The sequence below is a fragment of the Drosophila montana genome, unplaced genomic scaffold, assembly GCF_035044405.1.
Source record: "Drosophila montana isolate Dmon_TW-CO22-7 unplaced genomic scaffold, ASM3504440v1 contig_1_1, whole genome shotgun sequence".
In the NCBI taxonomy this organism is placed as follows: domain Eukaryota; kingdom Metazoa; phylum Arthropoda; class Insecta; order Diptera; family Drosophilidae; genus Drosophila; species Drosophila montana.
In genome coordinates, this window is record NW_026996920.1 from 907,436 (window position 1) to 922,648 (window position 15,213).

The window sequence follows — 15,213 nt, forward strand, 5'->3', positions numbered from 1 at the left end:
AAACCCTACCTTTAGGTTTGGTGTGTGAACCCGGCTTAATTTTATAAGGTGTATACAAAGTTAAAAGCCGGAATCGAATCGAACCGATTCAAACTGAAATTTTAAATGTATTTTCTACTTTGTATCGAGCTCTAAGCGAAACCAGTTTCCCAAAAAGCAAACGATCCGAACTATATATTTCTTTGAAATTAATTCGCAAAACAAACAATTTTGTTCCCCTAAATTTCTGAAATACATTTCTAATAATATTTTGTTTTTAGCCTATATTCCCTTATTCTCAACTAACTTTTAAAAATGTAAAAATTGTATATGAATTATTTTGTTTGGCTCAACCCTGTAAAATGCAGTCCCAAGTGATTATATTTGCTCCCATGGTCACTTAGATTCCCGTATCATCGTTTGATTATATTTTCAATTTTTGTGAATATGTGTAGAATTTAATTGCATATGCACATGTACTCCGCTTTATGTGCTCTTAATCTTTGAAAATATCATTCAGGTTACATTTTGTATCCCTGTCTGTGGTTTCATCTCTCGTTTATATGGACTCTGCTAGGCAGGCCCCGAACTTTCTCTCATTTAGTATTTATCATATTAATTTACATGCACGTGTAGCTTTGAAATCCATCAAAATCATTTAAAACACAAACAATTGAAAATTCTTATAAATTCAATTTCGCTTTAGACAGTACATTGATCGAATAACAAAACCAGTTTAGGCAAACAGAATATGGAGGAATATTCGCGTGAACCTTGCCCGTATCGTATTGTGGATGACTCTGGAGGTGCCTTTGCTATGGGCTCCATCGGCGGCGGCATCTTTCAGGCGCTCAAGGGCTTTAGAAATGCGCCACAGGGCCTGAGTCGCCGCCTTATGGGCAGCATGATGGCTGTGAAGGCGCGCTCGCCAGTGATAGCCGGCAATTTTGCTGCCTGGGGTGGCATGTTCAGTACCATTGACTGCACCCTGGTGCACTTTCGAAAGAAGGAGGACCCGTGGAACTCTATTATCAGTGGAGCTGCCACAGGTGGCATTCTGGCGGCACGTAATGGCCTGGCCTCAATGGCAGGCAGCGCCATCATTGGCGGCATCTTGCTCTCCTTAATTGAGGGCGTCGGCATACTTCTAACCCGCATCTCGGCCGAGCAATTCCGCAATCCAGCGCCACCCATTGATCCACAAGACGCCAGTGTTAATGCATTTGATTCGGATCCAGCAAAAGGATTTGGGTTTGGCACGCGAACAGCGAATGTTAATTCCTAAATTAAATTTGTTGACAGTTTTTTAACTTAGCCATCAATTATGACTCTGATATGTGGCTAAGTCTGAGCAAAATTTTTTTTATGGTTTTGAGACCATCTGGCTAATCGAAAAATACATGATGAAGTACTCGTCAGATAAAATTGAAGGATAGTTTTTCTGGTTACTGAAATGTAAAGTTTGATGTTTGGAAGCCCGGCGTGAAATTATAGGATACACAAGGTTGAACCGTACCGAGCCATATGTATTATTGAAAATGATACGGTTTTGGCATAAGCCCTTTATGGAAAACTTAGGAAAGCATAAATAACTTAGGCCCAAACCATTAGACGTATCATTCCATATTTGGTAGATGTCATTTGTGGGAAGAGATCAAATATTCTCTTTGAAGGTATTATTGGCTGCCTAACCATCTGAGAAGATAAAGAGATTTCGCTCAAAGCCTTGGATTAATATGATGCAGCCAATTCAAGAAATATTCGATCCAATTTGCCTTAATAAAAATAGCTGAAATCGTGTCATTTGCCTTGCCAAAGATCTTCTGGGTCCCCTTTTATCATTACCAAACAGCCCAGTCTGGCGATGTATTAATAGTTTTCACGATGCCAATAAACTGTCAATCAGTACGACTTGCAGCTCGTTGAGATACACTGGCAGTATGCAAAGGACTAGCCAATTCAACAGGTAGTTACCCACACACTTGACACGCGTCAGAAGCAACAGGCTGTATGTTTTATTGGCAAATGTTTACCTGTTGCTGTTGCCGTGCTTACCTGTCGCTCCGCAGGAGAGTCTCAGGGCATGCGCCTGCGCCGGCGCATAGAGTCAAGTGCTGCTCATTGGCCCGGTAGTGGTGGGTGTGCCTTGTCCTTTTACAACCTGTGCACTCGAGATGACCACAGTTGGGAGAGCGAGGCTAATAATGATCGCAGCCCTGCGGCTACTGTCCACGTGTTGGCCTCAGTCTCCGGCCCTGCTCAGTTTCCGTCTCAGGTACAACGTGAGTCACAGTTTTCCCAGGGACTGTGCAAAAAACCAATAGCAAGGATTTCCCTCACACATGGGCAACGGTGGGAAAAAGTCGCCTTTGCCCAACCCAGTTATAAAATCGGTCCTTATGATAATGTTGCCAATATCGAGAGACGTCGACGTCGGCGTCAGCGTCAGCGTCGCGTCAGGAAATACCACATGGAAATTTTTTGAATAACCGGCAGACAGCTTGGTGCCCGCCGACTGTGGGAAGATCCGATAGCACGAACCAAACGGCCAGAACCCAACGAGCCCAACATATGCAACTGTGACTCGTGTGTTTTTTCACTTCGTTCTCATTTTCTATCCAAGCGCCGGTCTTCGCGTAATGTGTGAAATGTTTTCCTTGAGAAATCCCTTGGTCATGGTACACGCCTGGACCCGGCGCTACGGGAAAAGCACAAAGCAAATTTACCGTTGAAATTCACATTATCATGTGGCACAACAACAGCCAGAGATCGCACCTACGCTTGGTACGTGCTCTGACGAGTCCCTCAACATGCGCTCTCATATGTGTCCACGTCCTCAGTCCTCAGTCCTCCGCCATGCGGCGTTGTGCTTGTTTTCCCAATTATCTCAGCATACGTTGCCAAAAAGGTAGAGGCGCTAAAATTTGTTTAGTTTTCATTTGTTGGAAATTCAGACTTTTGCACAGCCAACAGCGATCGGCCATGGGAACCAGCCTGGGAAGTCGAAGGTAGAACGGAGGTGAAATTGCTTTCACCCAGCGAGAGGGTTTTACATCCATGCATAAGAAACCCAAACACAAAGAGCCAAATACATATTTACTGTTTGTAGCATATATTGAGTATTTTATAGAGAAATGAACATTCTACTATGGCTAATTAAAATATTATAATTTATACATCATTTGTATATTGTGCCCGATTCAAATGAATGATGCTGAAATTGTAAATATATTTCGCGTTAACTTTACGCAGAATCTGCTGGAATTGCATCTTTGTAACTGCACTTAAGAAGTTTCAATTTATTCAAAAAAACTATTTTATAATATCTCAATTGAAAAATAAAATGTCTTTGCGGCCATTGAATAGATTTGACAATTTTATAGTTGACAAAACAGAACAACAATTTAAATGAATATTGACATTTATTTGTTTTTAATTTTTTTTATTGTGTATTGGTTTTTATAACTAACAAATTTAAAATAAAAATATATAGTTGAAAGTTGCTGCTGGACTTACGAGTCTTATAGATAGCTAATAGGTAGATAAACACTTATTAAAATTACAATTTTTAGATGATGAACATAAAAATATGCTTTCAAGCAAATCTAAATATCAATATATAATAATAAAAGATTTTATCAAGAAATGAAATAGAGAAGAGAAAATAAAATGTGTATTTCACTTCAAAATGGATAAGTTTGTGATTATACCTATAAAAATACGGAGATTACACTTAAGACTTAGAGAATGATAAATTAATGTTGATAGGTAAAGAATTATATTTGGAAATGCACTCATGTTTTGCGCAAACGAATCAAACGTAGCTGCATAAGCTGCATCTCATCAAACTGGGATTCATTGATTAACTAATGAAGAAATAAGGACATATATGAGAATAGTTAGAGTTTGGATATATAGCTAGAGCATTATTGAATCAGAAAACATGAAAATTCTGAAAACCGTGCTGATCACCTAGTCACACACCTCACACCTACGCCAACGCCTGGTGAGGCAGGCGGGCACGCAGGACGTCAGTACGGGCACAGAGATCAGTACACATGGTGGGCATATGTTTGGCCAGCCAACAAAACACCTCGACGAAAACATCAAATGGAAGATGCTGGAACAGGGACTGGCAATGGGATTGGTAATGGGATTGGACGGGGTCTGTGAAATGGAAGTGATTTTTTTTTGCATGCTGCGCCCGCATGGCGCTAAATGCTAGCCATTTGGTTCTGGGCAAAGGCTGGAAATTGTTTTGGTTGTTGGTTGCTTTTACTATCGATTGTATTGAGAGATTGCAGATAGTCTGAATGGCAAGAACTTGAGGCTGGGAGAGCCCGCAGCAAGCCTTGGCACATGTCAATGTCAAACATTGAACCGCATTCGAACCGATCGATGCGCATTAAAGGAATTTCGCCGACTTGCTGGCACCTTTCGATGTGGCTTGCATTAGAATTGTGTTTGCATTTATCCGCATTTCGTATGCTGGAGAGTCGGCGCCAAATATCTCATGCATATATGACACACATTTCGTATAGCTCCAGAGATTTGTGTTCTGAGATCTGGGTGATCTGCAGGCGGAATGCATTGATTACGCGAGTATTCGAGTATTGTATTTGGGCTTTTAGAATAACTTAGGTGCTTAGCGCATAAATTAACTGACTCCTCCCCAAACAGTCGGTCAGTGGAAGTTCAAGGTGTTCTCGCCTGATCCGATCTCTCTTATGCTATTCGCTATTGCGACTACTGTACACATCGCCCCATCACGATGGGCTGGCCCTGAAATAGCGCCCGGTGCAATGCACTCCATCCACGACATCTATAGGTTTGGCTTTTCCCCAGGGAATCGGAGCGGTGGGTGATGCTGGTACTCGTATTGCAATAGTTTTGAGGCGCAATGACTTTTTCTGACAAAATACTCGTCCGCATGTCGATTTTCGATTTGCATATCGCATCGATAATTGTTTCTCAATTTTCGGCTGCCGCTTCATATGCATGCAATGTGCGATACCAAAGCTAATTTGCGTTTTTGGCTGATGAAACCGATCAAATCAAATCGTCTCTCTCTTTCTTCTCACGCCACTCCGAGATCGGACTGCAGCGTGTCGCGTTTGCTCGACCTTAGCCCAATATTAAGAACCATCATTTGCGGACCAGTTCCATTGAACTCATCAATATAACATTATTTTTACTCGATATCAAGAGCATGTAAATATATATCTCGTAGACGCCTCAGGTGTGATAAAGTGCACAGACAAATTTCTTGGAAATGCCGAAATGCTGTCTGGGCAGTATCCTCAGATAATGACAGTGGACCCACTCAAGTTGGAGTTGGTTCAAATATACTTAAATAATTGAAATTAAAATGAAAGTTGAACGTTAAGTTAACAGATTTCTTATTCTTATACTAAATAATATTGTTTTGTTACGGAATGACAACAGCCGAATTGCTATAGCCATGACCTTCTGTCTGTTTCTGTGTTTACTTTTAAGCAAAGACTTTGCTTAGATGCGTCTCAAATGATATATCATCCATACCAAAATATTAAGTTATTAAGTACTCATTAACTAGCTTAAAATTTTCTTTATTTTAAAAATATTATTGAAAGGAGGAAACTTTCAAGCAAGTTATGAACATCTATCAAGCCTCTCCCTACAAGCTTTTATATTTTATAAATATTTAACAGGTGTAAACTGTACTTGAGAGTGAAAAGATTATATTGGGCAATTAGTTGTGCTTGATGTGTTCTATCGGCTGCTAGCTCCATTGAATTCAATTTGAAAGACATAGTTGAACAACCGATTTCAATCAAAGTTGAAAGTCGCAATTTATCTTGCCTGTTGCACTTTCGTAAATATATTTCTTGAAGACAATCCGCTGATGCCTTCCCATTGCTCATCATGCAGACGTTGTCTCTAGTCACAATGGAGTCTACAATCTATAGTCTCGCCGTGAACCTGATACTGGATACACACTGTCGACTGTCTGCCAGTGAGCGCGAATCCGTTACAAACTCATGAACCGGCTGCCATGAGACGCAGCTCCTGCACCGGGAGAGTTGGAGAAAAGTTCGTGACATGGCATCAACAGTTTGTCATTAAACATTTCGACAATAATTTGTGCTTTGTGCTCGTATTTATATGCACACTTAAATGTATTTTTTATTCGCATTTTCTACGCTGACTTCCCGAATTGTAACCGTAGACAGTGGCTGGGGCCGTTCCAGAGCCAAAACGAGAGCCAGAGCCGAGGAGTCAGTTGAAATTGTTATGGCAGGTAATTTACATAAAGATAAGTGGAATACGAAGAGCCGGAGCACTACTTACAATTCTGATTAGCCAGCGACCTGTCTATTGTAGTGCGAGCAATGGAAAAACTCGCCACGAAATGCGCCTTTTGTTATTGTAAATACACTCTCTGACTTTTGGGCTTTTGTCTGTCATAGTTTTTGTGGAGCTGGGAGCTGCAGCCCAGACTTCCTAAAGGTATTAAAAATATAAAAAATACAAATAAATAGAATAAAAAAAAGGGTATACAAATTGAATATTTAGCTACTTGTTGCTGCGTCAATTGTCATGGAAATCAGTTTGGTTCAGGTTGCGTATACGACGTGTGTGCCCATAACATGTGTGAACTCTTGACAGCTCCCCTTCCCACTCATGCCCTGATCGCACTACGACTCTAGTTCAATAGACAATGGAGGCGACTGCTGATCTGTGGCCAGTGGCAGGCAGGCAAGCGGGCAGGCTGGCAGTCGGGCCCTGACCCGCTTAGTTAGCGTTATCTGCATCGTTCAGAGTCTGCGCCAATAAAACAAATTAAAGTCAACAATTGACGGCAGTTAGGACCTGAAGCTACTCGCCTTGAATGCCGCCTGCTTCATGCCAGCTAAGCTAAGCTGAACCAACTCTCGGCTGATCGTCGTCTGTTCAATTGGGTCTCTCTTTTGGGGGCCTCCGATATTCGTATTGCCATGCAATGGGTCGACTGTGCCTGTGCCGGCATCGTCTTATCAGCGACCCCATCGATTCGACTGTGGGGCGGTGGGCTGTGGGTTGTGGGGGCGTCGCATTTGGCAATAATATTTTTTGTTGCGGCAATTGTTTGGCTTGCGCTTGAAAATTCGCATTTGCATTCGCGTTTCGCTGCCTGACAGTGAATAATAATTTGCCATTTGAGTTCGTTTTGCGTTCGGCCATTTAATTCGCTTTAATGACTTTGAAACGCGCAAATCAAAACGCTTCAAGCCCTTCAAGTCGTTATAGTTAACAATAAAAACAACTAACAAGCAGCTGCGTTTTTCAACAAATTGCAGTTAATTTAAGTACTCAAAGATAGTTAAAAGTCGGCAAAGTTGTTAGGGAAAACATTTTAGGAGATGTTGCAGATAAGTCTGATATAATGATTTATATTTGAGCAATTATTAACGATATATTATTACACAAATTTGATTATTTATGATCATAATAATGTATTTTCTTATATCACAGTGATATACATATAATAATATTTGATTCAATTTCTCACGGGGCCGAAAATTCGTCAAGTAGTCGAGATAAAAGATATTACATATTCAACTGATAATACGAAATGTGTTGATTTTTTTAGCTAGCTTTATATTCATATAATTGGATTTTACTAAGAAACCCGACCATGAATCATATACACTTCCAGCTACAATTCCTTTCCAGCTACAACACTTCCAAAGCACAATTTTTATAAAAGGATACATTTAATAGAAGGATACATCTCTGTCCTGCGCAACCCCTTCACGTTTTGGTAGAAGAGTCAATGTCGGGCTAACACAGGTTTTTTTAAAATTATAAATAACAATATCAACAACTTGACTTTTAAGTAAAGCTAAAATAATACTTATTAATAGCTATTACATGAAGTGATAACAATTAAAGGCACTTGACAAATCTAAAGTGGTCACTCAATGCCGCCTACTGTAACTGATAGCGCGTAGTTGACTCAGCTGTCAATATTTATATACAAACATACACACACACACGCACACAAACACAAACACACATGCACACACACACACACATACACGCAGGCACGCGTCTCTTACGTCAGTTGTACGCATTCTTATCAAAAATGTATAAAGAAATTTCCATCGATCGACTTTAGTGTGTACCCACGCGAGCGGGTGGCACCTCCGTCAGCCTGCCGGGGCCCCTAACCCCCGCTGCTCATATAACTGGGATGCGGGAGCGTGTGTGTGTGTGTGTGTGTGTGTGTGTGTGTGCGTGTGTGTGCGAGGCATCTGGGATACGCAGGCATCCAGCTACACACGCTTTATGTTTGCCTGAAACTTTTGGCATTCTTATCATTTCCCAAGAGAGGCGTGTGAAAATCGATGCCAGTGGAAAAAGCAACAAACGTGACGTGACCTCCAACGTCAGAGAAGGATGCAAATGCTGGAGCAGCAGCAGGCGGGAGGAGGGAGGCGGCGCAACAGTTGTGCTTAGAAAATTCTGATAAAGAGCAGGGCAACAGTTCAAAAATTGTAGCATTTGAGTGCAGAGAGAGGAAGAAAGGGAGAGGGAGAGCAGCTGAATAGTATCTAGGCGGAATTCCCGGAGCTGCTGCCTGCTCTGCTCTGCGCCTCTGTTTGCCTCTCTACGCGAACCGCAAGTTTGTCGCTCCGCTGTGTGCGTGAACTGTGGGCGTGTTGCTGCGCAGAGTGGGGAACCTGCACCACACAACACCACCCACAAGCACCCACACTCAGCAGCCGCTTGCTCTCTGCTGCTGAAATCTCTGCTCGGCTTAGTACGCGTGACGCTGCGCGGCGCTTTGGTTGCCTGTTCGCCTAAAATGCGTGTCGCTGTGATAATGTGTGACCAGAGCTCGTTCTGTACGAGTGTGTGCTCGCGAGTGTGCGTGTGTGTATGTGTTGTGCTGTGACTAACATCCCCAGCATTCATCACACTCACACACTAACGCAATGGCTGCTGCTGTTGCCGCTGCGCGCCCAATACATTTGAGAAGTAAAATCTACGCCATGTCGCGCACTTGAGCCAATCTCTCTCAATGCGCGCACATTTCGTATACACAGTGTATATAAATTTATATCTCTCTATAGATATATTAAATCCCCAAAACTTGCTTTGAGGCAAAAACAACAAGCTATGGAAAATGGGATTATCCAGAAGTAGCAGCAGCCGGGGCAAGAGGAGCAGAGGCGGCGGACACTTGGCTCAAGTGAGCCCAACTCCGCAAAATCCACCACTCAATAGGACGAAGCACGAGTCACGAGTCCTGCGGCTGTCTCTCTCTCTCTCCCTCTCTCTCTCTTTCACTTTCTCTCTGTCGCTGACGGCGACGCCGCGTCGCACGCACACAACGAAAAATGTTGAATTTTGGCGCCTTCGTCAACCAGGCGAACAGCAAAGGCAGCACGCGAGACTACGTTTCAGCTGTTGCCATGACAGCAACAGCAGCACATCCCTTCTCTCTCACTCTCTTTTTCTCGCACTCTCTTTCTCTACCCTTATGTCATGTGCTCTCTGTGTGTATCCATTAACTGGCCTGCGTCCTTGCCTTGCCGCGTTTTTGGCTCAAGGACTCTGCAGCCGTTGCTCGTGCCAAATATGTAACTGGCACAACTGCCGCATATCCTGACCTTGTTTCCCAGATTCTCCTGCTCGCTCTCTCTCCCTGTGCCCGGCATTTTTCTTTGTGTATCCTGGGCGTTTTTGTTATTGCTCTGTTGCAAATTATTTTTTGTTGCCACGCTTTGGAATGTTGCCACCGTAAGTGACACTTGCCGCACATTTCTGTTCGCCTGTGCCACAGGATGCTTTTTGCGTTTGATTTCAGGGACAAATATAATGATTGATAGAAACGGTTGCTATGGCAAAAATGTGAACAGCAGCCAGAGACAGAGGCAGAGGGAAAGAGAGAAAGAGAGAGAGAGAGGGAGAGAGAGAAAGAAATGCGGGAGTGTGTGGAATGCAACAGCCGAGCAGCGTTCGTAAGGATGAGGGATGAGTGAAAGAGAAATTGTGAAACTTGCGTCATCGCTGACGACGAGCAGAGGAATACAAAATGAGGCTAAATGGGTCAAACAGCTGACTTATGAAAACGGAATACGAAGGAAAAGCATTGCAGTTATCAAAGGAGCAAGAGGTACATGCGTAGAGCTGCAATAGCATCAACATTTTATCGCTTTATCAAAAGTTCGAACCTTATTTTGTATATTTCATGAGAGCATATTTCTTGATAAAAATTAATTTTATATATTTGTAAGGTAACATCAAAAAGGCCAGGGCTATTTATTAAGTTCGATTAATCGAATATCGTTGCAAATTATTGTTAATAGTAATAGTAAAATTAGCTATTTATTTATTTTACAAATCAATCATTTGCAGTCTTCCAATGCATCTGGAGCTGAAGCTTTGCGATTTATTCCTTTGTTGGATTCATACAAATACATTTATATACATAGAAACCCAACAAAGAAAGTGTATTGCGACTTTAATCCCATTAACATTTGGACAGCCATTGATGGCATCCCTCTTAGCCCGAACAAAAGCCTTGAAAAGACGCCAGACATTACGTAGAAATAATACGAAAAACCGCATTAACAGAAATATAAATGTTTGGCCATTAGGAAGCAAGCCCCTGCCGGACGCTGCCCCTCCGCCCCTTTAACCGGCTGGCTTCCACGCTCATTGATGGCATTCCATTAAAAAATATGAAATTAGACTTTAAATTTGGCTAAGGCAAAGGCAAAGGTCAAAGGTGCAGCCAGCCACTGGCCAAGCAGCCGGCCACTTGGTGGAGCAAGCGATCGCCCCCGTAGCCCCGCCTGGTTGCCACCAGCCTTGCCACCAGCCTGGCTGCCTGGCTGCCACAAGCAGCCGCCAACATGTGGCCAACAAAAACGGGCTTTTGCTGTTGCTGTTGTTGTTGGGTGGGTGGGCGCATTGGTCCACTCCTCGCTCCAGACGATTGCTGCACGTTTTGCTCATTTTACTAACGTGATAATAAAGTGCAAATAATATGCCTCAGTTGCAGTTGCAGTTGCAGCCAAAGACAATTGTTGCAGCAACTTGGCCGCTGATCAGCGCGCTGCGATAGCTACACGAGCGGCTGCGGCTGCGGCAGCGGCTGTTGCAAGCTCTCCGCAATCGATGCAACCAAACAGCAACAAAAGCAGGGAATTATCGCTGATGGAAATGCACCTGACGCTTGATTTGTTGCTGTTGTTGCAAATGTTGCAATTGTTGCCGCTGTTGCTGGCATTTGCACGACTTTTCGGCCGACTCTGCAACTGTAGCTGGGGCGTTGGTTCGACGTTCTAACGCACTTGGCCCCAAACTCACACACACACACACACACACACACACGTAGACCATGCCATTTGGGGCCAGGCCAACTCTCTGTGGCCGCTGGCATTTGAGCGATCCGCGCGGAAAATACAATTCGCAGCCTCGTTATGTGCCAATTACTTGGCAAACAATTTTTACCTTTAGCCCCAAGTTCAAATTTTAAAATCAAAATCAGCAGCGGTTGCAGCGGGGACAGCGAGGGAAGTGGGGGGGGCGGCGGCAGCAAACCTGGTCCGGGTAATTGGTCTGCCTGGGCAGGTTTTCCCATGGGTAACCTGTTGCGACCGACTTCCACTTGAGCCCCAGAGCCTCAACAACGGTAATCACTCACTCAAACAACAGATGCTCTATCTCTCTCCCTCCCTCCCTCCATCTCCCTCCCCCTCTCTCTGTCTCTGTTTAGCTGCATCTCACTTGCTCTGTGCCATCTTGGCAAGGTGTTAGAGCTTTGCCACAGCGTTCGCATAGGTACACGAACTTCAAATCAAAGCCAAGTTAAGTGCTAGTTGCGGCTGTCTTTTTGCGATTACCAAACACCCCACCAACCCATCCCCGCCCTACCCTCCCCTCCCCTCACCAAAGTGTTAGCTGTCCGAAAACTATAAAAGGGCTCCGGACTTGCAGATTTGCATTTGGCATTTTTGGTATGCGACCAAATTATAGAGAGAACCGCCAACTAACCAGGGCCAACTAACCTGGCCTGGGCCGCATTAATGCGCGGTCATAGATCGCTGGGGCTTCATTCAGCTTGGCTGCCGTATAGCCTTGGCAGCAGCTTCCATAGGTCAACCTGGTTGCTCCAGTCGGTCGCTGGATCTGCTGCAGCGGGTCGCCCGATCAAAGCCACAGACAACTTAATTGACCTTCTGCCGCTGTGCAACATGTGGAATGTGATTTATGCCCCAGACTAAGAGTTGATCGTAACGCGAAACATGTCTGTTTCATGTGGGATATCGTGCTTAATTAGACGTCAAATAATTGAATTCAAAATAAGAAATTTATCGGCTCTTGGGCAGATCAGCAAAGAGAGCTCAAAATAGGTTATCTCCTACTGCCAAGACTCTATCATTTTTTAAAGCTTCTATTATTTTTAATTTGAGTTGATTAAAGCCTAGTTTGATTATGTTTTCAATGCTTTATTTTTCCTACTTGAATACTCTTCAAGTTTTACTTGATTAAATTCAAAAACTTGATTTCAATTTAAAGCAACTTTTCTGAAACATTAAAACATAATATAATTATATTATTTTTGTCATAACATTTAAATATATTATATCTTTTTTTTTACTGAAAAGGGCATTGCATACCGTGTATATTTTCAGGCCCAAAATATGGTTAGGTTAATAGATTGTTTAAGGCTCAGGTTATTTCAGCATTTTAATAATAATATGTTTTCTGTTTGGGTTTCGATTCGGCTGGCAATTGGTTTGCTGGCTTCGGCCCGATTCGGTTCAAAATCGACTAGCAGAACTGGTACTAATACAAATATTAATGTTTTTTTTATTAGCTTATTTATTGATACTTTACTTTAGCATCTTAACTTAGCTGTACAATAAGCGGATTAACATACTTAACATTATAAGTCCTAAACGGCGTTTTTATTGATCGACTTTCAACTTTTAACTAGCCAAGTAGCCGGCTTGGGAGATCGATGGGATGTCCTGCGAAGTCTCCGTTGCTTTCTTTGCGAGTATATTAGGGTGAGAAGAGCGAAGGGCCACGTAGCTGACGGGCTGATGGTGTAGAAGGTCGCCCACGAAGGAAATCTTTAGATCCCTTCCCAGGCCCGGTTGCTGGTTGGATATGCCAGGCTCCCCCAGTACTTAGTCCGACAACCTTGGCTTGGAAGACACTTATTTGTCAATTTGCTGCTGCTCCAAAGATTTGACTTTTATAGCGCCAAACTGAGGTAAGTTGGCTTTTGTAAGGCAAAACCTTGTTGCTCAGAGAAAACTTGTTGATTTCCTTTAGGAGCCAGGCCATACTGTTGGTAACAAATATTAATAATAAGGTGATCAATATTAAATACCAATTTCTTATTCAGTTTATATAAACTTATATTTAGTGGGCCCAAAATCTATCAACTCTCAATATATACAGAATTGAGCATCGCCAAAGAAAACTAGAACTTAATTAATAAAATTTCTTGGTTCATTTTTGATTTGAACTGAAATGCGATCCCATTCATGGGTAGAGCTCGTTTTACGATTTCATAGAATCAAAGACCAACTGCCCCATAGTACTACATGAAGGCAAGGAACACATTTGGTGGCAAGTCAATGTTGCAGACGCAGCTACTCGAGTGGAGTCGACTCTGGACTGTGGACTGTCAGATGGCTGCCGCCCACAAATTAGCTGGCCAATAAAATTGGCAATTAGCTAAACATTTGTACGCACTGCGAATGCTTTGTTGTTGTTGTTGTTGCTGCTGCTGCTGTTGCAGTTGCTGTTGATGGCCAAAACGTGAGCGAGGCGTGAGCCATAAATACGATTGCAAATGGCAGCAATTAACGCCGCGTTTGCGTCCGAATGCGAACCCGAACCCGAAACCGATCTATGGAGAGCAGTACTTTTAGTCCAGCTCCTTAAGCCCCTTTCCGCCCCTATACAGATTCGCAGTTCAGCGGCCGTTTTCATAAACATAAAAAGCCAATTTCAATAACATTTTCCCCAACTGCAACATGAGGCGCAACAGCAGCAACAGCAGCAGCCAGCAATATGTTGCTGGCAACACAGCAACTGTTGCAACAAATTTGTTGATACTCCTCGATTGCTGTTGTTGTTGTTGTTGCTGCTGCTGCTGCTGCTGTTGGGCTCTTAGCTAGAATATCGTTTATTGAAACATTAATTGCTCTTGTGAAAATCACTTTCGAATAGTTCAACAACTTTTCAGGCGGCAGCTGCCTGCTGCTGATGCTGCTGCTGATGCTGCTGCTGTTGCTGTTGTTGTTGTTGGTGTCCACATTTGCATTTTCTCCCGCTCGTGTTGCTGAGACACTTGTTTAACTTTTTTGCTGTTGCTCTCCGTTGGGGTCGTCGCCTATTGCTCAGTTTGCTTCCTTTTGCCACTTCGATAATTGAAATTTGATGTTATTGCGCCTAGACGTGGGTGCGTGTGTGTCTTTGCGTGTGTGTGTGTGATTTGTGAGCTTTAACATTTGTTTAGTTAGTATCGAAATGTATAACTGGTCATTTATGTAATCAACAAAACAATGAATAATATGAATAATAATTGTTTGAATAACAAACAACAATTATGTGTAATACACGATAATCAACATTTATTGGGCCGAACAAAATATTAAATGTTAAATATTAGTTATTATTTGTGTTATTAACTGTAGACGATAATAACTATTATTAACCAACGGGCTAGCTTTTTAAGTAACAATGTCTATCATACCACCATAGACTAATCTGGGATTCGAACTCGGATCCTCGAGGATAAGTTAAAAATGCTAAAGCATTAAAACCGTTTTCAACTTTTCCGTTTTAAAATAAAAAATACCCAAGAATCCATTTAAAAAATGAGCAAATGGAACACATGTTAAGCTCGAAGAGAAAAAAATGCAAAAAAAAAAGTTTATTCGGAAGTGCTCAACTAGGAAATACCTTGAACCCAGCGCCGAGCTGCCGTTACAAACATTCATTCAGGACATAAAAATGGCAATAGTGGGTAAATAAGACTCCAAATCCAAAAATTTCTTCGATTCTAAAATGTTGTGGCAGAAATACGAAAGATTGCCAAAAAGTGAAATATTATGGAAGTGTGTTTGGTGACTCCGGCTTTTTAAAACTCCGAGATATGGTCAAAAAAACAGGATGTTTATATCGATTATTTTCGATTTCGGGATTTGAGGCGAATTATCGATGATATTCGATATT

General features: G+C 42.5%; 1 protein-coding gene across 1 annotated transcript; it reads left to right on the forward strand.

The window, feature by feature from the left end:
* Positions 1-580: 580 nt before the first annotated feature.
* Positions 581-1,409, forward strand: Tim17b2 (Translocase inner membrane 17). Its single transcript, XM_064679359.1, has one exon. It carries the CDS (start codon positions 731-733, stop codon positions 1,262-1,264), a length of 534 nt encoding a protein of 177 aa, XP_064535429.1. The 5' UTR covers positions 581-730; the 3' UTR covers positions 1,265-1,409.
* Positions 1,410-15,213: the final 13,804 nt, after the last annotated feature.

Excerpts from the sequence above, each read along its gene's own strand:
- Tim17b2 (XM_064679359.1), top strand. The coding sequence starts at position 731 with ATGGAGGAATATTCGCGTGAACCTTGCCCGTATCGTATTGTGGATGAC.